Source organism: Oncorhynchus gorbuscha, linkage group LG19 (assembly GCF_021184085.1).
Source record: "Oncorhynchus gorbuscha isolate QuinsamMale2020 ecotype Even-year linkage group LG19, OgorEven_v1.0, whole genome shotgun sequence".
In the NCBI taxonomy this organism is placed as follows: Eukaryota; Metazoa; Chordata; class Actinopteri; order Salmoniformes; family Salmonidae; genus Oncorhynchus; species Oncorhynchus gorbuscha.
Window position 1 is genome coordinate 17,490,084 of NC_060191.1, and position 25,472 is coordinate 17,515,555.

The 25,472-nt window shown below is 43.6% G+C and overlaps 1 protein-coding gene and 1 pseudogene across 1 annotated transcript in view; both read right to left on the minus strand.

Annotated features, from left to right (window-relative positions):
* LOC124006289 (transcriptional repressor p66-beta-like) overlaps positions 1 to 11,525 on the minus strand; it is a 20,649-nt gene extending 9,124 nt beyond the window's left edge. The window contains exons 1-2 of the mRNA XM_046316208.1: positions 11,338 to 11,525; positions 1 to 364 (exon numbers count right to left, since the gene is read on the minus strand). The exon at positions 1 to 364 is cut by the window's left edge and continues 40 nt beyond it. Coding sequence (XP_046172164.1) covers positions 1 to 358 — 358 coding nt within the window. The 5' untranslated portion in view covers positions 359 to 364; positions 11,338 to 11,525. The remainder of the gene's footprint in view (positions 365 to 11,337) is intronic.
* Positions 11,526 to 13,656: 2,131 nt separating this feature from the next.
* On the minus strand, positions 13,657 to 24,322 carry LOC124006028 (annotated as a pseudogene).
* Between the last annotated feature and the right edge of the window lie 1,150 nt (positions 24,323 to 25,472).

Consider the following 25,472-nt stretch of genomic DNA (forward strand, 5'->3'; position numbering starts at 1 on the left):
TCTCCTTCCCGCTCTTTCCCACCATGCCATGGGCTCCCACAACTTGACCACGGAGGCTCCCATTGGTCTTCTCCTCATAAGCCCCTCCCCCTGAAGACCCATGACCCTTGACCTCACCCCCTAGAGCCCCACCTCCTGAGACCCCTCCCAACACTCCCCCCTCCAGGCTGGCCAGGTCCTTGCGTTTCAGATAGGCCAGCATCTTGAGGCGCTCCATGGCTTGGTGGCCCTCCATCTTGATGCGTTTGGAGAGCAGCTCGTCTCGCTCACTGCTCGTGGCGCCACCTGCAGGCGAGGAGGAGTCCAGGCCTCGCTTCAGCAGGCTCAGCCGCACCGCCTCCTCATTCAGTCGCTCCATAATGGACTGGATGGATGAGAAAGAAAGAGAGACAGGGATGAAGGGATGGAGAGGAGTATGTAGGAACATATCTAATTTAGCCGTGATTATTTGTCCTAAGGTAAAATAAAGAATTTCTGAGATCAAAAGAGCAACATGATTATGACATATCTTGAAATGTGCAACTCAAACAAACAATGAAAATCTCTACTCTACTAAGAAAATATCTTCACTTGTAGGTACAGTGGGCATACTTGAGCTGATGATACACTAGCAAATTTTGGAAACAATATTGCTGGCAAAGGAGTGGGGTATGAGACACTGGAGCAATTATAAGCAATATGGCCATGAATAGCATATGAACATAAAATCTAAAATTCCCCATTTATTTACTCATCTCCTATAGCTTTTTGTTGCCTGTTGACTGACACATTGGTACTGGAATTTGTCAGCTAACAAACAAGCAACAAAGAACTCAACCTACTGTCAGTCAAGTCAACAGTTGCAATGCAGACATAAGGATAACTACATTTAGCAAACTTTTTGTAAACGTTCAAGCTATTCAGCTAGTTTAACATACAAAAAAACTTATCCAAACAAAAAACTAAAGGTAAAATCTACATGGCTAGCTAGCGAATTAGCCTGTTAGTCCGATTAACATAGCATGGGTTTCGTTTAGCATGCTAATGACGATTAGCATGCACCCCCGCGTGGATATATGTCAGTTAACATGACAAACTCAATACAGTATGTACACTGAATGTACAAAACACTAGGATCACCTGCTCTTTCAATGACAGACTGACCAGGTGAATCAAGGTGAAAGCTAGGATCCCTTACTGATGTCACCTGTTAAATCCACTTCAATCCGTGTAGATGAAGGGGAAGAAACAGGTTAAAGAAGGATTTTTAAGTCTTGAGACATGGATGGTGTATGTGTGCGCCATTCAGAGGGTGGATGGGCAATACGACATTTTTAAGTACCTTTGAATGGGGTATGGTAGTAGGTGCCAGTCACCCTGGTTTGAGTGTGTCAAGAACTGCAACGCAACTGGGTTTATAATGGTCCACCACCCAAAAGACATCCAGCCAACTTGACGCAACTGTGGGAAGCATTGGAGTCAACATGGGCCAGCATCCCTGTGGGACCCTTTCGACTGATCAAAATTACCCAGCTTATAAAAAGTTGCTCATTTTCAATGGAAAAATGTTGCAGCAGCCACAGTGAAGCATAGCGGACAGGTCTGCTGCTCTCCCACCATATTGTTTGTTTTGCCACCTCAGATAACGCTAACAGTTAGCTGTCATTACCCCTGTCCCATAACCATAGACTAGCAGCAGGCTAACACAGTGCAGCACACACAGCTATCCTATTGAATTAAGAGTCAAATAAGCATGTGTAACAACTGTGTTACAACTCCAATAATCATTATTCATACCTCCATCCTAAAAGTTCATATTTCCGTCAAAGCCAACAGAAAACAATGGGAGAAATGCTTGCTGCCCTTTAACATGGCTGCAGATACAGAAAAAAGCACACACCCACACTTTTTCCTTCCTGACCTCCTTCTCCAGTCTGAGTTAAAGGGGTATGTAATATGATATGTACCCAAGATAGAACATGCTTGGGGGCTTTTATTTATCTATATGGATGTATACTGTATCCTGTGTGTGTTTGTGTGTGTACTATTACATGCATGGGCACATATGATGCCTTAAACATGCACACACATGCGCATAAAAACGGTCATTTAATTAATATGTCGTGTCCTCTATCAGGCCCTGAAATGGTTAACCGTGTGTGTATGTGTGTGTGTGTGTGAACAAATCCGATTGTATTTGACACACTTGAGTCATAGGAAGTTTGGTTGAGGATGCACAGGCAGGCAATGTAGGTTGTGCACAGGGAGTTAGTTTGCCCTGCAACTTAGACCAATAATATGCTTAAAGAAATCAGAGAGTGATGAGGATTGGCCCGGAAGAGTGGGGGGAGGGGTTGTCAAGGGACTAGATGGTGGACTGGTTATAATTAGAGCATAATGCCTTGCTATGTAGAAATGGTAGCACTCGTGTACACACACACTAACACACACACACACTAACACACACTAACACACACTAACACACACACACACACACACTAACACACCCATTTATAAGGACACACACGGTATGGTTTTTCAATGTAGCAATCTTTTTAAAAAAAAAATATTGTATGTTTACTACTCTCTCTCTCTCCAGGTCCAGAGAGTCATCATGAGACATGGAAGTTACCACTTCCTTTACAAAATGAAAAAGGAAGTGGTAACCCACGTAGAAAACTGTGGAGAGAGAGAGAGACAGAGAGAGCAAGAGCAGGTAGAAAAGTGAGAAAGTGCGAGTAAAACCAAACGTGGCTAACAAGCCAATCAGAATTGCATTGTGGTGTGTGTTTGTGTCTGTGTGTGTACATGTGATCATGTTTACCCAGCACCTTTTGCCCCCCCCTTCTCTGTCCCTATTGCTCCTTATATAATGTGATGACTGTTTCCCTCAGCTGCAACAAACCACCATCTCTTTCCCTCTCTCACCAGTCTCCTCCTACAGCGCCCAACCCCAACACGCATCGACACACATGCGCACACACATGCACACACACACCACACTCTGGGCCCGCTGCCAAACAACACAAGTCAGACGCCTCCATACCGCGAGAGGAAGAGAGGAGGAAGAAAAAGGGGGTGCTAAGATGGAAGGATGGTAAACGAGAGGGGGTGATCAGCATAAGCACAGACACACACACATACTTAAACAGCACACAGACAGACAGACAGACAGACAGACAGACAGACAGACAGACAGACAGACAGACAGACAGACAGACAGACAGACAGACAGACAGACAGACAGACAGACAGACAGACAGACAGACAGACAGACAGACAGACAGACAGACAGACAGACAGACAGACAGACAGACAGACAGACAGACAGACAGACAGACAGACAGACAGACAGACAGACAGACAGACAGACAGACAGACAGACAGACAGACAGACAGACAGACAGACAGACAGACAGACAGACAGACAGACAGACAGACAGACAGACAGACAGACAGACAGACAGACAGACAGACAGACAGACAGACAGACAGACAGACAGACAGACAGACAGACAGACAGACAGACAGACAGACAGACAGACAGACAGACAGACAGACAGACAGACAGACAGACAGACAGACAGACAGACAGACAGACAGACAGACAGACAGACAGACAGACAGACAGACAGACAGACAGACAGACAGACAGACAGACAGACAGACAGACAGACAGACAGACAGACAGACAGACAGACAGACAGACAGACAGACAGACAGGCAGGCAGGCAGGCAGGCAGGCAGGCAGGCAGGCAGGCAGGCAGGCAGGCAGGCAGGCAGGCAGGCAGGCAGGCAGGCAGGCAGGCAGGCAGGCAGGCAGGCAGGCAGGCAGGCAGGCAGGCAGGCAGGCAGGCAGGCAGGCAGGCAGGCAGACAGACAGACAGACAGACAGACAGACAGACAGACAGACAGACAGACAGACAGACAGACAGACAGACAGACAGACAGACAGACAGACAGACAGACAGACAGACAGGACACACTAACATTCCCCAAAGCTACATAATCATTATCCTGCAAAGTGAAGCTACTGTTGAAGTGATGTAGAGGTTGGTCAAAAATACATTCTACTGGGACCAGCACCCTCGATTAAAAGAAATACAGGGATATACACAAAGCTGTCTTTACTGTCCTTTCTCTTCTTTACAATGATCATATTGGCATTAAAATAAGACAATCATACAGGGGTTATGGACAAAGACCGCTATGATACAGTATATTATAATCACTGTAGCCTATATGCTGTAAAAAGAGAGCTATACAATAGAAGACTGACACAGTAACAGATAAAGATATGTACAGTATTCTTCAGCCATACCCAGCCCTGCGAGAAGACACGGGCGCACCCACACACACATACACAGGGATTTCAGAGACCATGCCAACATAAGGCTCCTTTGTTCCCGTTCCTCAACCCCCACCCCTCCTCCATTTTCCTACAGTTGTGCGATGCCAACAAAGCACCCGTATAAACACTCCCCTCCCTCCCCTCTCCCTGTCCTGACTCCACTTCCCTCCATCCATCCCTCAAAAAACACTGGGAGAAAATACAACTTTTTTTATCGTAAACATATGCTGCATAGTTGTGTTTGCAAGACCCCGAGGGGGGAAGGGAAGTGACAAATAAGGGCTTATGTCGTACTGTTAGGAATATAGTCCCAAGGGCTTTGATTTATGTAGGGACCAAGTATGTGCATGTACGTGGTGAATGTAGATTACAAACAGAGATGTGATTCACTTCTTTAACCTTATTGTTGCTTGGTACTAGCAGAAGTCAGTGCAGAAGCAGCGTTAGAAACCCACCAACCCACCGCCTAACCTGTCAATGAGAGAGCACAGGTTGTGTGCAAATAAAGAAGTGCTGATGATCACCCCACATTTGACAACACATTGGTAGCAAGGTGCAACCGAATGGAAGAAAGGAATCAGCCATGAATCACCCATGAGTCCTGACTTAACGTGGGAAAACCCTGAGCTAAGTTCTGAAAAAAGACCAACACCAAAAAAAATCTGGTTTTAACATTTGTTCCAACATAATACCCTACAGCAGTGGTTCCCAAACTGTGGGTCCGGCAGGGGTCCAAGTGGGTTGCGTGATAAGACAAATGTGTGCATTGCACATATTTAGAAATACATTTTCGGGATGGAAAAACGCTTTCAGTGTCAGCTTAAATGACTAAAATCAAATAGAAAGTATGTAGAAAAGATAATGGACCTATAGAATAGCCTATAATCTTTGAGAACATACAACTAAATAAATGCTAGACTATCAGGCCACAATTCATTTTGCTATAATATTTGAGCATAAGAACACAGCATTAGCCATTAAAATATAATTGAATTTAATTGCAGGAGATTAGCTATTAACTGCAAAAAAAGGATCTCAGGTCTACGGCAAAAAAATTGTAAAATAGCTGGAAATTAGCTTTAAAAATATACATTTTTCTGTCCTCTGCTAAGGTGATATTGTTTCCTTATTCTTTGGTTTGTGTAATAGTAAAACAAGCAACTTTTATATGTGTTGTGTTGTGATACTTGTAACTGATTAGCCTTTCATAATTGCCCCCGAGGGGATAAATAAAGTTGTATTTAATTTAAATGAATATGTATTGTCAGACTGAATCACTAGAAATGATTATCAGGCTAATCTAAAAATCATATCATCATTATAAATCACCATTATTACTATAATAACATGTAATGGTCCATTCATAAAGAACACGGGTGGTTCATGCTGGGTCACTGTGGTCATTAGGAGGGAATCAAACACAATCATATCTAATTCCATTCAAGATCAGTGTTTATGGGGGGAGGAGAGAAATTAGGACAGGACACAAATAATTAACAGGGCCTTAAGTTTATCTCATAACTGTAGCCTGATAAACTGTATTGACTGAAAAGAAAGGGAAAAATATATGAGGACATGGCGGTGATGGCATCAGGGGTTGTTGTCTACAACCAATAGGGTTTCATCACACGATCAACCCCAGGGTACAGAGGGTTCCTGACATGAGACTGATTAGGAAACAGTGTCCATGGAAACCAAGGGGTAGCTGGTCACCTTGACAAAAAAGTCAGAAAAATTCAATTAAAAAAATCAGAATCTATTCAATTGGATTAATCTATTTACTCACACAATGAATCTGGCACAATTCAAATGCAAAACACACACAGTTCAACATTACACTGTAATATCATATCATACACACACCTGTAGTGTCAGATCATGTAATCCAGACAAACGAACCTACACACCGACACCCACACCCATCATCCTGCTCCCACTACACTACAACAACACTTAGGAGGCCCAGCTCTTCATCACACAACACTTATCACATGGTTGCCATGGCAACTATGGCCTGTCTATTTATAGACCGCACCACTAATCAATTTAATTTCTGCGGTTGCCTAAGCAAAGGAGGGAGCAAGGGACAAAGGGAGCAAGAAGAAGAGGAGGAGAGAGCAGAGATGTCAGAGTTCTGTGTTCTGTGTACAGTGGAGATGCTGAATTTCCCCAGAAAGACATGCATACCTTTGTTCTAATTATACATGAACCATGATTGATCTAGACAGAAGCTTTGTTAAGAGGATTTTGAAATGGACCAAGATGGACAGACATGTACATGCATATTATGAATACGGGCAATTCCACGGGTAACAGAATGATGCTGAGACTCAAATTTTTCACTTTAACCCTATCAGTCCCAAGACCCCAGCAAAGATTTGCTTTTCATTTATCTGACTTTCAATTATCTGCATATTCAGCCCTTATTTTAAGCCAATTAAGTGTTTTAGACCTACCATTTAATTTTCAGGACAACCATGGCTACAAGTAAAACACAAAACAATTTGACAAACAGTTGCATTCATGAGTTTTATTGACAAATGTCAACAACAAAAAATGGCCAGCCAAAGCAAAAACCTGGTAAAAATGAATTTATATGAATTCTGTAAGTACAGAAATTGTTTGCTCACTGCGAAATGAATATTCAGCTAGTCAGTGACAACTGTATGGAGTTTGTGACCGCAACTATGTGAGCTTATTAAAGCATAATAGATACTATGTCCTGGGATTTCCTATGATGTTATATCTATAAGAACCCCTTATCTTTTAATGACTCGTGTGTAGCTTGTGAACGTCATAGAGCAAAACGTGTTACATGTAAGTGTCCGTGAGGGTCTCAGCTTTCCATAGATTGCTTATAGTAGTTTGTAGCACAAACCATTCAGATGTTTTTGGTAAAAGATCTAAAGACATTTTTATAAAAAGACCCGGCCCCCTTCGGGATCCGCCCTTGTCTCACAAACACCACTCTAGCTCAGCCCCTGTTAATCACACACTCATTTTTTATTTATGTAACCTTTATTTAACTTGGCAAGTCAGTTGAGAACAAATTCTTATTTACAATGACGGCTTACCCCGGCCAAATCTGGATAACGCTGGGCCAATTGTGCGCCGCCCTATAGGATTCCCAATCACGTCCGGATGTGATACAGCCTGGATTCGCCATCGATAAAAGACAGCACTGTGCAGCCGTCTTCATTGACCTGGCCAAGGCTTTCAACTCTGTCAATCACCGCATTCTTATCGGCAGACTCAATAGCCTTGGTTCACCAACTACTTCTCAGATAGAGTTCAGTGTGTCAAATCAGAGGGCCTGTTGTCCGGACCTCGGGCAGTCTATGGGGGTGCAACAGGGCTCAATTCTCGGGCCGATTCTTTTCTCTGTATAATATCAATGATGTCGCTCTTGCTCCTGGTGATTCTCTGATCCACCTCTACACCATTCTGTATACATCTGGCCCTTCTTTGGACACTGTGTTAAACCTCCAAATGAGATTAAACGCCATACAACACTCCAACTGCTTTTAAATGCTAGTAAAACTAAGTGCATGCTCTTCAACCGATTGCTGCCCGCCCGACTAGCATCACTACTCTGGACGGTTCTGACTTAGAATATGTGGACAACTACAAATACCTAGGTGTCTAATTAGACTAAACTCTCCTTCCAGACTCACATTATGCATCTCCAATCCAAAATGAAATATAGAATTGTCTTCCTACTTCACAACAAAACCTCCTACACTCATGCTGCCAAACATACCCTCGTAAAACTGACTATCCTGCAGATTCTTGACTTCGGCGATGTCATTTACAAAATATCCTCCAACACTCTACTCAGCAAGCTGGATGTAGTCTATCACAGTGCCATCCGTTTATCACCAAAGCCCCATATACTGCCCACCACTGCGACCTTTATGCTCTTGGAGGCTGGCCCTCAATACATATTCGTCGCCAAAATCACTGGCTCCAGGTCATCTATAAGACTTTGCTAGGTAAAGTCCCGCCTTATCTCAGTTCATTGGTCACCATAGCAACACCCACTGCCTTTCCTTCCAGTTCTCTGCTGCCAATGACTGGAACGAATTGCAAAAATCACTGAAGCTGGAGTCTTATCTCCCTCTCTAACTTTAAGCTGTCAGAGCAGCTTACCGATCACTGCCCCTGTACACAGCCAACCTGTAAACAGCACACCCAACTACATCATCCCCATATTATTACTTACTTTCTTGCTCTTTTGCACCCCAGTATCTCTACTTACACATCATCATCTGCACATTTATCACTCCAGTGTTAATGCTAAATTGTCATTATTTTGCCTCTATGGCCTATTTATTGCCTTACCTCCCTACTCTTCTACATTTGCACACACTGAACATAGATTTTTCTATTATGTTATTGACTGTACATTTGTTTATGTGTAGCTCTGTGTTGTTGTTTTTGTCACACTGCTTTGCTTTATCTTGGCCAGGTCGCAGTTGTAAATGAGAACTTGCCTCTTGCACTGAGATGCAGTGCCTTAGACTGCTGCGCCACTCGGGAACCGGACGGTCTTTAGGTCAAGCACATGATGTTTAAAGGAGGTTAGAACTCCAAAACGCGATGATGGGACTCATTGGGTTCAAATGTATGCCTAACAAAAACTAACAATTGTTAAAAAAAACAAAAAAGTTCTATACACAAGGAAGAGTTAACAATTTTCACAGAAAATGTTACAAAAACACATTTAGTTGAAGAACAGTGCAGATGCAAAGTTTGGTAACAGAATGATGGCACAAAGAGCACAAACCATCATTCTTTTACCAAACTTAGCATCTGCACTGTTCTTCAAGTACATGTGTTTTTGTAACATTTTCAGTGGAAATTGTTTTAAGTAGTATTTCTGCATGGTTGTATCATTTGTTAAGCTTTGCAATCATTGGTTTATGTTTGAAATACATTTTAAAGTGAAACATGTGAGTCTCAGCATCTTTCTGTTGCCATGGAATTGCACACAAACAAATGCATTGCCATGGAATTGCACATACATAAGGCCTATCCCATCTAGGTCAATAAGGCCTAGCCTATAACATGGGTAACAGAGTTGGGCCCCCTGTCCCTTTAAGAACAGGACAGTCACCCATTATCTCTCCTTTCTGTTCCCCTGTGGTGCCAAGCACTGTCCTAACGCGCTACCCAGTCTGAGCCGGTCTATAACCTCAGGATATGAAATGATCTCTTAATGTGAAGCCTTTAGTGACATCACACGGGAGAGAGAGAGAGAGAGAGAGACAGGTGGTAATATGTGTGCGTGTGTGTGGGTGGGAGTACAAACGCGTGATGTGTGCGAAATTCAGATTAGTTCTATGGAGTTTGTATTGTAGAAGCCTTTCAAACCCTCCACACGGCTTCTAACCTACATTAACCAACACATCGTCTGCCAACCACTCGTGTCAGGGTTTGTGTTGTGATGATGATGTGAGGTATATGAACCCTAAAGAGTTGCCAGTTCGGGTCCCACTTCAGTTCAACCCAGGCTGTGCTCCTTTAATTGCACACTTCATTCCAATTTGCTTCTGGAGGTGAACAGCCCAAGAGATGTATAATTTGCAGCCAGGAGATATACAAATGGAGACTAGAATGACAGAAGAGCACGGAAGGGTCAACAACCACCGGTCCATCCCCTTACTGCATTTCTATTCCAAAAATAAAATGTATGGCAGAGGAATCTCCAAACGTTCATCTCACCTGCAAAAGTCAACTAGACAAGTTCTTGAAGGGAAAAAAATCATCAGGAAAATGACAGTGAAAATTTGGCATAAATCAAAGATTTAGTCTTTTTATCTGTTTGTTACGGTCCGTTCTATCTTTGTATAAATCAGTGCAACTGATTAAGGTCTCTGTTTGGCCTCCATGAGTAAATGCCATGATAGGTTGAACAAGTGGTTCTCAAGGATGGAAAAGATTTACCATTGGATTCCTGGAAAAAGTGGCACTGACTAGTGAACCATTGTCCCTCTGTGTTGGTCACAAAAAACAAAGAGGTGAAGTCAAAGTCTAACCCTAGTGGGAATGAATACAGAAGTTACAAAATGTTAATAAATAAACACTTACATAAACCAAATAGATTATCTGCTTATCTATTGGTTTTCACAAGTGACATTTCTGATGCAAAAATACATCAATTGACCGGTCACTGAAACATACCTGCCACTGAAATGTTAATAAAACTCAGAGAAAAAAAACGAGGTTGACATCAGCTAAACAAAATTTGATTAAAGTCAACTGATAAGAACTCCGATCGTCTGGTTGCCCCACGTATCACTACAGGCATTCACTGATTCCTTCAACAGCACTTGTCATCGCCAACCATGGTGGCCATTTGCATAGGGCTAGGAAACAAGTTGAGAGGGTGAACACGTCTTCACTTACGTAAATGGCTGATGCATTTTGAATTCATTTTATTGTATGACATATGCACAACACTTCATGCCATTTGTCTCCAGTTCGCTCAACAAATATCCATGTTCAGAAACTCGATCGTAGCAACGTTGATAAATAGATTTAAACAATCAAATTACAACCATCGGTTTCAGATTAACATTTTGTTCATAACGACACCACGAAGACGCATTTTTTCCCCCAACCAATCTAGGTTAACCTCAAGGGACTCGAGATTAAACAATAAACGTATTCTGCTCTATATGTATCAATATGATCCGCGCTCACTGTATCATTTATTGCTACAATGTAAACAAATTTGGAACGTTAAAACATTATCAACGTTTGTGTCAGCTGTTTTAGACAGACCTCTTTCATTACCTACATGTTGGAACTAAAAATAACAGCAAAGCACATAACTATTAACCCAATAGAACTACTATGTAACCGTTATTTCGCTACTCATCTCACATTGTCCCAGTACTTCAGTTGGACTGAAGTCTGGAGCCTTATCACATCTAGAACCATGATCCGGGGATTTTTAGTTAAACTTCACTTCAGATAGGCCGCGGAAAAATCCTCGGTCTCACCTGACTCGCCTTCACCCCGCAGGTTCCACTGGCTTCGGGTTTGGCTTTGGGATCCTGGGGCGCTGCAGTAAATCCTCACAACCAGTCAGTCCCCTGCACTGGCAGGCAATACAAAAGCGCTGATTGGGCCCCGACAAGCTCTCACGCTCTCTGTCCGTAACCAGACAGACAAATTATTGGACCGCGCTTGTGTCACTGACGCGCCTCTACTCAAAAGGTGTATGTTGTTGTCTGGATGGGAGAAAAGAGGAGAAATTGACCGAGATGCCCATCCTGTGAACAATACAATATTTAGGCTATATGCCATCGAAAACATGACATTTGCTCACGTTGTCAGTTATTCTACTGTAGACATCGCGTCGAATTCATTGATTGTAGCCTACTGGGCCTACTTTGATGCATTTATACTATTTTTAGTCAAGGGGCAGTTTTGTCAAGTTCTTGTAGACTGTTTCTTATGCAATCACTTGGACCTTATGTATTTGAAACATATTTCACGGCTGAGGTAGGCTACCAGTATGGGACCAGCATTCAGCATGCATTATACCCGGTTTAACAATAAGCAAAGGCCATTTAATTGGCATGAGTAATCAACACTTAATTGCCTAAATGCAAATCTACATGCATTTTAATTGGCATTCCAACTTTTGTAAACTACCATTGAACATTAAGATTATCAGCCATATGCTTACACAATTTAGTTGAACAAATATTGTTAAACCATTGTTTATTTATTCTGCAAAGGATGCTGCATGAAAGCTTTTGACCGCAATGCAAAATGCGTCCTCTAGTGGCTACCTGGTAGTATTGCGTGGACACGTTACTGTACTGTACAGTAAAAGCATTATACTATATTTTACCAAATACACTATATAGATACAAAAGTATGTGGACACCCCTTCAAAGTAGTGTATTTGGCTATTTTGACCAGTGTATAAAATTGAGCACACAGCTATGCAATCTCCGTGGACAAACATTGGCAGTAGAATGGTCTTACTGAAGAGCTCTGTGACTTTCAACATGGCACGGTCATAGGATGCCACCTTTCCAAAAAGTCAGTTCATTAAATCTCTGCACTGCTGGAGCTGCCCCGGTCAACTGTAAGTGCAGTTATTGTGAAGTGGAAACGTCTAGGAGAAACAACCGCTCAGTGGTAGGCCTCACAAGCTAAAAAAAAAAAACAGGACTGCCAAGTGCTGAAGCACATAAAAAAAAAAATCTGTCCTCAGTTGCAACACTCACTGACAAGTTCCAAACTGTCTCTGGGCGCTACATCAGTACAATAACTGTTCATCGGGAGCTTCATTGGTTCCCATGCCCGAGCAGTCGCACACAAGCCTAAGATCACCATGTGCAATGCCAAGCGCCAGCTGAAGTGGTGTAAAACTCGCCGCCATTGGATTCTGGAGTAGGGGAAAATGTGTTCTCTGGAGAACTTAATCAAGCTGTACTATCTGGCAGTCTAACGGACTAATTTGGGTTTGGCGGGTGACAGGAGAACGCTACCTGCCTGAATGCATAGTGTCAACGGTAAAGTTTGGTGGAGGAGGATAATGGTCCGGGGCTGTTTTTCACAGTTCCAGCTAGGCCTCTTAGTTCCAGTGAAGGGAAATCTTAACGCTACAGCGTAAAATTGCATTCTAGATGACTCTGCCCTACCAATTTTGTGGCAACAGTTTGGGGAATGCCCGTTCCGGTTTCAGCATGACAACGCCCCCATGCACAAAGAGAGGTCCATACAGAAATGGTTTGTCGAGATCAATGTGGAAGAACTTGACTGGCCTGCACAAAGCCCTGACCTCAACTCCATCGAACACCTTTGGGATGAATTTGAACAGACTGAGCCAGGCCTAAATGCCAAACATCAGTGCCCAACCTCACTAACGCTCATGGCTCAACAGAAGCAAGTCCCCGCAGCAATGTTCCAACATCTAGTGGAAAGCCTTCCCAGAAGAGTAGAGGCTATTATAGCAGCAAAAGGGGGGGACCAACTCCATATTAATACCCATGAGTTTGGAATGAGATGTTTGACAAGCAGCTGTCCACATACTTTTGGTCATGTAATATAAATGGTGAATATCTATGGTGGGCTTTGTTATTTACCAGTTTGTGGAGCGCACAGAGCAAGCAAGCATCTGCTGAGATGGTTTGCATAAAAATGTCTCATGGCCATTATGAAGATAGAATAAAGCTCTCATTAGTAGAAATAAACTATCATTAAGAATAACAGGTTAATAAAATAGATCAAATCAAGTATGTAAAACCAAAACTGACAGAAACTACATTTTTATTTAAATATAAAAGTAAAAAACAGGAGTATTAACAGTTTCATTAGGACAATTTATCAGGCAGTTGGTCGGTTGTCTGGTTAGATTAATCAACCAATTTCCTTTACAGCTACAGCACTGATATGTAAAGAAATAACAACAGTTGTATTGTCAAGTTGGTCCACATTCATATTTAGCAACCGATTGTGGAAATTGTGACTGACTTGAACATGTTAGTGTTGAAAAGAAAAAGATTAAACCAATCAAGACTGACATAAGGGTAGCAGAATGACAGATGAAAATGAAGATAAACAATTAAATGACAGAAAATATGTACATAAGTTTGAACAAGTTAAGCCCAGACTAACAAAAAGGTCAAGCCTCTTAGGTTTGAGGTCAAAGGTTGGACCACAAGGCTCAACCACGTCTCAGCTGACATAAGCCGAGCTAATGGAATCACCCTCATTGCAATATCATCGGTCTTTACAGTCAATTACACAAATTCCTTACAATGTGGCCAGACCTGTCAGTAACCTACACATCAGGGAGACAATAAACCATAATCACAGGAAGTCTCAAGGTACATGTTACAGTACCAGTTCCTATGGCATTGAAAGTGGCATTTGAATCATTAAGTTGCACAACATAAAATCCCCTAATGTGGAGCGGGTGGCAAATGTAGCTTAGCGGCGGTCCTGTGCTCATTTTAAGTAGTGCACAAAATACTAGAGGATTGTGTAGGCTGCTCCCCGTGTTGGGGTGGGAGATCTGGCACTATTCTAACCCCCTCACTTCTTGAAAACCTTCTTGTTGAGAAGGAAGATTAGCAGGTTGACGTTGACTTTGGCCTTGTCGAACATCATCACCGCCACTCCCTTGTACTGGAGCTGCAGCAGGTCCTACACACGCATACACATTTGAATACAGTTCTGAAATCCAAGATCTTTCAAAATAGGATCACTAAATAATTTACCATCGCAGCACATAGAGCACTGATTTCAGTGAGAGACTGGGATTTGCGTCAATCATAGACCATAGGTTTGTATTGAAATGTCTGTTCTAGTTTCATTATACTACTCCCCAGACTCACCTTGTATTTGAGGGGGAACTTCTCCATGTCCACACTCATAAAGCAAGCCTTTACCTGGAACGTGCCGCCCTCATCACCGGCCACAATGTCTAAGATGACATTCTTAAACCTGAGGAGATATAATAATCAAATACATTTAATTTCTTGATGCCCTAGGTAACCATCCATGGTAATTTGGTAGGGTGGTGTGTGTGCACGTTCCTGCATACTTACTGTGTGACTGGCAGGTCCTCGATCTGAAGAAAGAGAGAAAGTGATAGAGAGCTCAGCACAGTAGCAGTGTAAAGCCATCTTCCAGTGTGGTCACACTCCCACATGTGTTTGTGTCTACCTGTGTTTGGTGGTGAGGTTACCCAGGCAGGTGGTGATGTACTTGCTGTAGAAGTCCACCTGTTAGCTGTGGAAGGAGGTCTTGCAGTGCAGGCTGCCCATGGTCTGTCTCGGGGGGGGGGGGGGGGGGCTATACCATCTCGGTTTATCTGTAGTTGATTTGGTGTGATAACTTTACAATTAAAATATCATTGTGTGTGTGCTATGTAGTGTATGTCTCCATCTACCTTGGCTATGAGCTGTAGTATCTGTGTCTCAGAGTCAGGTGGGGTCAGGACCCCCAGGCTCTCCAGCCTCCTCAGGCTACGCTGGATCTTCTGCTTCTTCTCCTCCAGAGACAGGTAGCCGTCGGAAACGATCAACTGGTTCCACTTCATCTTCTCAGGGGTGCGGGCGTCCCTTGGGCACGGCAGTGCATCATCCACCCATGCTGCACCTCCTGAGGGGAGAGGAATACACCACCGGTTAACTACTACCAACTCCCTACGGAGAGATGAGAGTGTGAGGAAGAGGGCGTGTGGGAGCCCAGTGAAGAGCTGTGGAATATACCTGATCCTGAGAGGAAGAAGCTTTCCAGGCTGGTCTCGGATCAAGTCGACAATCAACTGTTTGGTACTGCAAAACACAACCACACAGAAACAAAACACACTTCACATTAGACATGCCATTTTCATGGTGTGATGGTCATACCTCACTGAAATGTTAAAAAGTTTAAGCCCCCTGGCGTCAGGGTGGTCGTCAGAGCCCCTGAACACATCAAACTTGGTGAGGTTGAGGGACACCTCCATCTTACTGTACTGGGCCAGGGTCTGCTCTGTCTAGGGCTCCGCAGCGCTCACAGCCCCCTCACCAACCAGAGCTTGGATAGTGGGCACCTTCCCCAGGTCAGCAGTCAGCAACAGGTCAGACTGGTTGGGACACAGAGAGTCCTGGTGCTCCATCAGAAGCCACACTCACACACACACACACAATCTACTCAAATGAAAAGGTTTGTTCCCAACCCACCTCCCCCAGAACCAATTAAAAACTAAAAAAGTTTCTATGCCTCTTTAGCTTATATAGCATCCAGACCTTGTGTGTGTTAAGGAGCTCACTGATGGAGATATAGATGACAGGCTTGTTGAGGATGACCATCTCAGAGTACTCAATGTTAAAATGCTCCTCTGGCGCCGACACATCACACACAGCATGCAGGAACTTACTGCGGAAGATCTGCTTAAGAACCATTTAGCATGTATAGCCTAATTATAGTAATAAAGCTCTCCTCTAAAAAGGGGGTGGAGGATGCGCTAAAATGACGGGACGATTCACCGGAACTTGGAGTGCATCAGGGTAATGTAGTCGTTGAGGGCGCGCAGGTGTGGGCTGTCACCATGGAAGTGTTTGTGTGCGGCAGGATGCTGCAGGATGCGTGCGATGGAACCCAGGATGCCGCGCTGCTCAGGGAGCAGTGAGGAGCCAGACGAGAACTCTACCACATCAAAACCATCCGGAGCCACAGCATCTGGGTTCATGTAGCGGTAGTACACCAGGATCCCCACAATCTGACCACAACACAACCATCATAACACCAGGTTCCACACAATCTGACAATAACACAAGTATTCCAGAAAGCAAGATTAGTGACTTAGCGAGATTTGTCAAACCAGAACGTGCAAACTCTGAATTTTCAGCTCAAGAAAAAAGAAAAAAAAAACTTGAAAGACAGCCTGATCAGAAACCACAACACCGAATTCTCTGAAGTAAAACGGCTACCTACTAGGTTAACTTGACCTTAGCCTGTTCTAGTGAATAAATACGGGACTTCTCCGCCAATAAGATTGTTCATCATTTGAGAAAATCCACTTGACATAAAGCAGTGCTTTACAAAAGAGAACAAATTATTGGACCTTGAATACATCCTTTAGATCATGCAGAAGAACGTGCAGAAAAACAATAACGTTCAAAAATACAATCACTCATATCTGGTTTCGCTTTCACTGCTATACAAACTGTATTGTTTGCGATGTTTTGCCATTGGAAGTTTCCTGTACAATATGGGCAAAGCTGAACTATTTGGCAAGGCAACTGTGTGTAGAGTCATAAGTGCCTCGCATTGAAGAGGTATTTTATGTCTTTGTTGCATTTGCTGGCTATCAAGTTTTCCATATAATCATGGAGGACTTCTACAGAACTGCAGGTAGAGTAAACGGAGGTCAGTTGACTGCCAGCGATGCTTTGCTAATCTCAAATGAATAAGCCTAGGCAATATGATAAAAATAATAAATCGCCTAATTCATTCTGCAGATTTTCAAAACTTCATTGGTGCTATAGATGGACACATATCCCCAATTCAAAAGACCCTCTGGACCAAATGAAGGAGACTAAATTAATAGAAAATATTTTCACAGCATAAACAGGCAGCTATTTAATATTGTAGCCAACACTTCCACCAAACCAAATTATTTTCAGAAACAGTCATTAAATTCAATAATTTTCCTTACTTTTTGGTCAGATGATCTGTGACTCCCATGGGTTTACAACTAAAACCAAATACATTGCTGCCCGTGTTGTCATGAAAAGCACTCTTCACTTGCCCAATTACTCTGTCTGCAATTATCTGCCAGGCTCCCTCTTGTTTTTGCACTGGTGGATGTATTACTTTTTTTGGTAAATACACTACATACACAAAAAAGTACAGTACCAATGTATAAAATCGAGCACACAGCCATGCAATCTCTATAAACAACCATTGGCAGTAGAATGGCCTTACTGAAGAGCTCAGACTTTCAAAGTGGCACCGTCATAAGATGCCACCTTTCCAACAGGTGTCCACATACTTTTGGTCATGTAGTGTATGTGAAGATATTCATTGTGTCCCAATTGTTTCTTGTTTTAAACTAATCAAATATTGGGCTCGGTCTTTTGACTCCATATCTATAGTTTGTCTGTCATTGACACAAGGACCTCTTTGAATGTTGCGTGATTTATTCATCGAGTCTGGTCAGTAGTGTACCTTGTAAAGCTCATCCTCGCTGGCCTGAGGAAACTTCTCATGTAGAGGATCTCTCAGGACCTTGGCTGTGTAGCGCATCCCATATCTGTGGGAGGAAGGAGAACGCCTGAGTGTTGAACTCCCATCACAGAAACAAATCAAACTAAAACAATAAGTAGCCAAATCTGGTGAGAGGAAGACGTGAGCACCCTACAGCTGTTTGATTAAGTTTCTGGTGATTGAAATGAATTGCACTGAGAATGAAAAGGAAGCTCTGCAGAGTGCATATGAAGGGCCTCTTATGGTAATTTATGCAGGTTGCTGGTGATTGCGTTGTGCAGGCGGTCTGTAATGTTCTTGAGGTTGACGATAGAGATGTCCAGGCGACACTGCACTTGGGGGGGGGGGCTGCTCTGCACTCACTTCATAGGGCAGGGAGCTGGGGAGAGGAGACAAGAGTATGTTGCTGTGTGTGTATGCATTTGTGTTTCTCAATGGACCTCTTGAAGCCAATCTGAGAGTGTGAGCGTACATATCTTTAAATACTTGTCATGAGCAAATCAAAATCAGTGCATTCAACTCAAGTAAGTAAATCAGTTGGAATAGTATATGTATTTCTTGCTTTATGCTGAACTCTAGTGGCCAAGCTAAAACTGTCTAGGCTCTCTATAGGAGAACCACCACGACACTACATTTGCTCCTGGCTCAGTGCTGACCTCTTGTGGCTGGTCTGGGTCTGGTTGACCCAGCTCTTGTCAATCTCACAGGGGTCCGTGCGGATGCTGAGGATGCAGTCCTGCAGCACCTCTCTAATGGCCAGCCCTAGGATCTCCTTCAACGCGGTCTGACCGCAGGCATGGTGGTAGAAACTCACTAACATCTTAATGACTGTGGGGTTCCCAGTCACCACCTGTATAGTGTGTGAATAGTGTGTGTACACTGACTTGATCTCATGGCGCAGCGCGGGGGTGAAGAGCTGCAGCAGCAGGTAGGCCTCCCTGCAGTCGGAGCCGTAGTTGAACAGGGTGAAGATGACAGTCTCCATGAAGAGAGTCGTTTTATTCTGGGGCTTCAGGAAGATCAGCTGGGCCAGGTACAGAGGCTGAGTCTGGAGAACAGACACTTAAATTAAGCAAGCCATTGCATAAAACTCAGCACAGGCCACATATGAGGGGGCCTGTCAGGTGGAAGTAGTAGGAGCTGTCCTTAGTCTTCAGTCATGGGCTCCAGTTGTCCCCTGAGTCCCAGTACATAGAGATTAGGGCTTGTCACTACCTAGAAGATTGAAGGTAGATTCAGTGTTATGACGCTGCCAAGAGCAGCACCGCAGATACTGAGATGAGCGCGATGCAACATAGTATCTGCGGATGAGCAAGGGTACACTCAGTCTGCTACAATGTCGCGGGAGCAAAACAATGCTCTTAGTTGTTGCTGAAATTGACCTGATATGACATTTACTGCGTCGCTGAGTCTACGGTTAATCCTGACCAATTATGAGCAGCTAATATGCTACTGAAGTGCATAGATCACAACCAGCATGAACACAAGTGAATCACGGTAGTGGGTACTGACCTCCCACAGATTTGGCTCAAGAGTAGGGTGGTGATTTCAGCCTGGTACACTCCAGCACATTCTTCCACCACGCTCCGCAGCGCCACATCTGGCAGACGCAGGACTCGCAGCGTCTGGGACGTCTTGCCCTCCTCCACTGCCTGGTTCACGGCCAACAAGCCCAGGGACACTGGCCAGGGAAACACACACACAGTTAAGATAACGGTATACATTTTGTGATAATATGAATTACACCTGTTGTGAGGAAACTCATCAGCATAGAATTTCACCATGTCTTTAAAAACCTGATGTGAAGGTATTACGCCAACTCACTCTTCGGGGCTCTTTGAGTGTCGTGATTGGCTCTTCTCACTCCTTCCTGAATGTCAGCCAACCACAACTCTGCTCCTGGATTACGGTTCACCTGTGATAGGATAGGACAGGGCACAGCATTGAACAATGAACCACAAAATCTTGTTTAGATTCCCTGTTTTAAACTATTATGTCTTCCTGGATGACATACCTCAGCCTTCTGCCTCCGGCCTCTGGTCAGTACATCATGGTAGCGGCGGGCATGGAGTGTCGTCACCTCCTCAAGGCCACTAGAAGGCAACAGCAGTGCAGCTAGAGCCTTCTGAAGGTCGCCTCGACACAGGGCCTGGTTAATCAGCCCGATGGCGAGGATCTCTGTGGACAAACAGGAAGCAGATCCAGTCAAATACAAGGTGTTCCTCTGGTTTTAGATTCAAATAGCACCCAACAAAATATTTCTGTCAATGGACCTAAACCCAGTGTTTCTGGGAGTTGGTGTTCAGTTCTCCAACGTACGGTCATGCTCTTCCTGTGCTGCTGCGTTTACAGAGTTCGGTCCTCTCTGGAGATTGTTCCACGTCAGCAGAGCTTTCCTAGCCTTCCTCCTCTGATCACCCAGTTCCTCAACATACCTGAGGCAAATGGCAAAGGAGTTAGTTAAAGTATACAGATCTGCACCCAGGCTACAGAGACAACTGAGAATTGTCAGGAGAGTGGTACTGGAAACCCACCTCTGGACCAAGCTGTCGTCTATATCGGCCAGACCGGCTGCAGGGCTGACCAGCGTGGCATAGAAGGCTCCCACATCTTTGGCCTCCACCGCCTGATTGATGAGAGCCACCGCCGAGAGTATCTCCACTGCTACGTACAGCTCCTCCTGCTGCAGGTCCCCCTGCAGGCACAGAGGACCATATTCACTACAGTTAGTTTACATACAACAAAATTATTCAATTTTGGTAACCTGGTCATTTCCCCCTATATTGTTTATATCACTATTCATTTTTTTAACCAAAATGTTAATGGAACACAGTCTTGTTTACAGACAAGATAAAGTTGCAGAGAAAAGGAGTTGAGTGAGATGCCCTCAGGGTCCATGAGGGCACGAACAGTCTGCCTGGGCTCCCCAAGACGCAGGTCCTCGTTGATAGACCTTACAGCTTTCTGCACTGAATAAACACACACATTTTGTTTGGATGGATTTACAATGGAACATTGGGACTGCAAAGGACAGGGCATGAATATATTTAAGCACACATGCAGCAACTCAAGAGTCACTGGAATTGATATAGTGCATGCCCCTTGTGATAAGAACAGACCACGATACAGTATTTAGTTGAGTGTGTACTGACTTGTCTGGTTGCTCTGGGCCTCCTCGTTAGCCACACACACCTCCTTCTGCAGCTCATCTCGCTCCAGAGGGTACACACAGCCCAGGTCCTGCCACATGTCAGAGACTAAAGGTCAGGGGGTCACAGTGTCTCTGTGTGCGGTGTTAATGTGCAGTTTCTCACCAGGGCCTTCTGTTCACGGTCAGTGGCCAGTTGCTCCAGGTACCATGGTCTCTCTGGAGGTCCCTCAGGGCCAGACAGAGGACCTGGAGGGCTGCCAGGATGGCCAGAGTCCCCACAATCCAGGGCCTCGTCCACCTGCTCTATGGCCACACGCACTGCAAACACAGTGACAAAATATTTGGTTTAGTTACGATTTTTATTCATCTTCTTATTTATCTGTTTGATGGGTAAGTCAACTCACCATTTACTTTGTCGATGTTCTCTTGAATCTCACTTTGGGTCAGGTGTTCCTCATAGATATCCTTCTCCTCTGAACAGTTACACTAGAAATTCAGTACACATGATTACTATCCTGACACCAACAGAAACTCTGTACCAGGGATACGGCTATAAATGCATTTTTAAATTATCGTATTAATTCAGTCTGTTAGTCACTTTTGTGTAGGCGAGAGCCGCCTTCTGTGCCCGTGCCTGGCGCAGCATCTCCTGGTAGACTGGCATCAAGTGCTCCTGCAGGTTGGTGAGCATGGCGCTGGGGTTCCGCAGGGCCTGGGCAATGACCTCCACGTGCCCCCCCTCCACCGCCTCGTTGATCACTATAACTGCAGCATGGACTGGAGGGAGAGAGAAGGGAGATGAGGCAACATTTTTATAAACTATTCAAGGACAGTGAAAACATTGACTCTTAGATGACAGTCGATGACCGAGGAACTTCAATAGTATCCGATGCGTCTCTTGGCGTTTCAATTTTGGAATCCCATCCATATCAGTTTAAGTAGAGAGTAATAGTAGAGAGAAAACAAACACATTTTGGGCGAGTGTGAATTCATATTTTAATTTGAAATAAGGTGTATTTTCTACATCTGAAAACATCAAAGCAAAACATCTGTGCCTTTACATACTAGCAGCCTCATCCACTGTTATCTCATGGGGTGGCAGGGTAGCCTAGTGGTTAGAGCGTTGGACTAGTAACCAGAAGGTTGCAAGTTCAAACCCCCGAGCTGACAAGGTACAAATCTGTCGTTCTGCCCCTGAACAGGCAGTTAACCCAGGCCATCATTGAAAATAAGAATTTGTTCTTAACTGACTTGCCTGGTTAAATAAAGGTAAAAAAATAAATAAAAACTGTCTAAGATTCCCCCAATCTTGCTAAAGGCTGGCATCTTAGTCCAGCTCCCATTTCATGTTGTTTATCTCCTCCTCTGGAGAATAAATATTACCCCAAAAACACAGGAATGAGAAAGGAATATTAATATTATATTTTCCCCTTATCCCAGTTACCAGTTGTGATTGAATAGTAAGGGGATACCTGTAGATTTGACCTTGCCACAGAGGTCATGGATCTGAGGGGCCAAACATAGTAGAGGCTGAGAGCACAGTATACAGTACACAGTTCTGGGGATGTTCTTCTTATCATAGATGTCAGTCGTCTCTGGGTGGAACATCTGAAACAACAAGGACAGGTTAGGTGTAGTTCAGGTGTAACAGTAAACAAGATTGCTACTGTTATATGTTGGAGAAGTCTCCATTATGACACCTCTCAGCTACACTATTCAATGCCTTTGAAATAGAGTATTATGCTTGCTCAGCACAAATTCAAATCTCAGCTCTAAGGGAGCTGGGTTCCCGTCATGTGAAAAGACTACATTAGAGCAGAAAAGCAGGTACTGGGGTAAATAGGTAGTTCTAAAGGGTCAAGAAGGTAAACAAGGGGCTGAGTGTTATTTTTCAGAGAAAAATAAATGACAAGACTGTCAAAAAAGGTCAAAAACAAAGTTACTGAGCAGGAAACTCAGTCTTTCTCGGTGAGAGGCATTTCAGTAAAACCATAGGGCTGTGAATAATAGAGCAGACCTTGAAGCGTTCCTGGTCCAGGTCATAGATCTTTTTGAGGGGGACTATCTTGGGGGTGAAACAGTGGCCTAGCTTGGCCAGGAGCACACCGTTCCTCAGCCCCTCCTCCTGCTCAGTCGGGGCAGGCAGCTCCTCATGGAGACAAGCTTCCATCCACCTGTAAAGAGAAAACATATGTCTAATGTTAACTTACTAGGGAATATTAATGCAAGATTTTTCCAAGTATTGCATGTGATGTGTTGAAACATGAAAAGCAATCAGACTTAATGACAGAGAGTTGCTTTTGCAATTTCCTGTAGAAAGAGAATTGGCCAATTCACTTCAAAAGCGAGTTAGCTATCCATGATAGGGTGAAGTGATACTGATATAGTTTGAAGTACAAGTCAGTAATTGTCCAAAACCAACTGAAAATAAAGTTTAAAATGTTCTTACCTTTTAGCCTCTTCCAAACGGCAAAGGAATTGATAGGCAACCTTCTGGATGCGTTGTTCATCCATCTCATCAGCTGTCAACCGCTCATCTATAACAACATGTCAAAAATCATGTAACTTATTACAACGTACCATCTAGATGTCTAACCTAACTCAATACCTGAGTTGACATGAACTTGACCCAAGTTAACCTTGACAAGTTAGCTAACGTTATATTAGGAGACTTGCAAGTTAACTAGCTATAACGTTACAGTAAGCCTTTAACGTTAAGGTTAGATCATTCGCTAACGTTAACTATAGATCACAGGTAACTTAACCACCCACCTAAACCAGGCAAAACAACAGTTTACTATTTACTGTCTAACAAACTTTGGTTAATTAGGTTGCATGGTCGCTAAACATACAGCCACCTGAACCCGGTTTGTGTGCCCGAATCTCCCATTTCCTTGACTTGTTCCCAGACGACATATTACTGGCACATTCTCTCAAAACGCTAGCTATATTTTCAGGTGTCAAGTTATCGATATGATTTCCGCATGTGGATAGTGTTTCACTTAAATGGTTGATCCTGTTTCCACATTCTATTCTAGTAATACATTTTTTTAAATACACTATCATTCCCTACTCTCCTACTGCCTCAACTGCAGTACAGACACATGTTTCTGTTAATGGTTCCATCAAGTTTGAACTTTGAATATCCCGCCATTCAATGGCTAATCAGAAGCCGTACTGATTAGCCAATACAGGTGGTCACTTTGTATTGTGGTACATGAAGTGTATTTTAGAAACGTTCGAACACATGTGATTTTTTTTTATTTTACCTGTACTTAACTAGGCATGTCAGTTAAGAACAAATTCTTAATAGTGATGGGCATTCTTAATAGTGATGGGCATTTTCAGTGAGCCGGCTCGTTCGGCTCAGCTCACCAAAAAGAGGTGGCTCTTTTGGCTCCCAAACGGCTCTTTAAAAAAAAAGTTTATGTTTTTTCAAAACAGTTTGCGATAGTTTGACTATGATTGGTGTTAAAACAATTCTAATTAAATTATTAAATTCAATTTTGGAGTGGCTCCTCCAAATAGGATCGGACCTATTATGACATCTGCTGAGAGATTCCTTCGTGCTGCATCCACAGTTGCTCGCTCGTCAAACAGCATCCAAACAGCAGACGTTTGTGGCACTACTGCTGGTGCTTCTGCTCCATCTGATCCCTCTTCTTCCTGTTGCCCTGGTGCCTGAGCCAGCTGACTGCTGGGGCTGTCCCTCCCTGCTGCTGAGGTTATTCTTTGAAGAGCCTCATCAATCGCTCTGGCATCACTGAAGGCTAACTTCTTAAACCTGGGGTCAAGTGCAGTGTTTTCTGATAGTACGTGATTATATTGATGAACATAGGATGTCCATCAACTCTGTCACATGTCCTGTGGTAACATTTGCTTCTCTCTGGCGGGTGGCTGTGATTTTCTGCAGACCCTTACACAGGAGTATTATTTTTGAGGCTGTCACATAGCTGAAAAGAGAGAACAGTAACTTATTAGTTCAGGTTCATGTTTTGTCTACTGTTACTACATTCTCATCTACTCCTCATATACATATATAATACTGGATTAAATAATGAAGTAATAACTGCTTACCCCTCTCCACTGATCTCCACAGTGACCTGCTCAAAGGGTTCCAGGACTCTGCACACCTCCTCCACCTCCCATTCCTCTTGGGTCAGAGCATCAACAGGTGCATTGAATATGGCCAGGGTAGAGATGATGGCTTCCTTTGACTCAAGAAACCACTTCAACATGTAAAATGTTGAATTCCACCTTGTA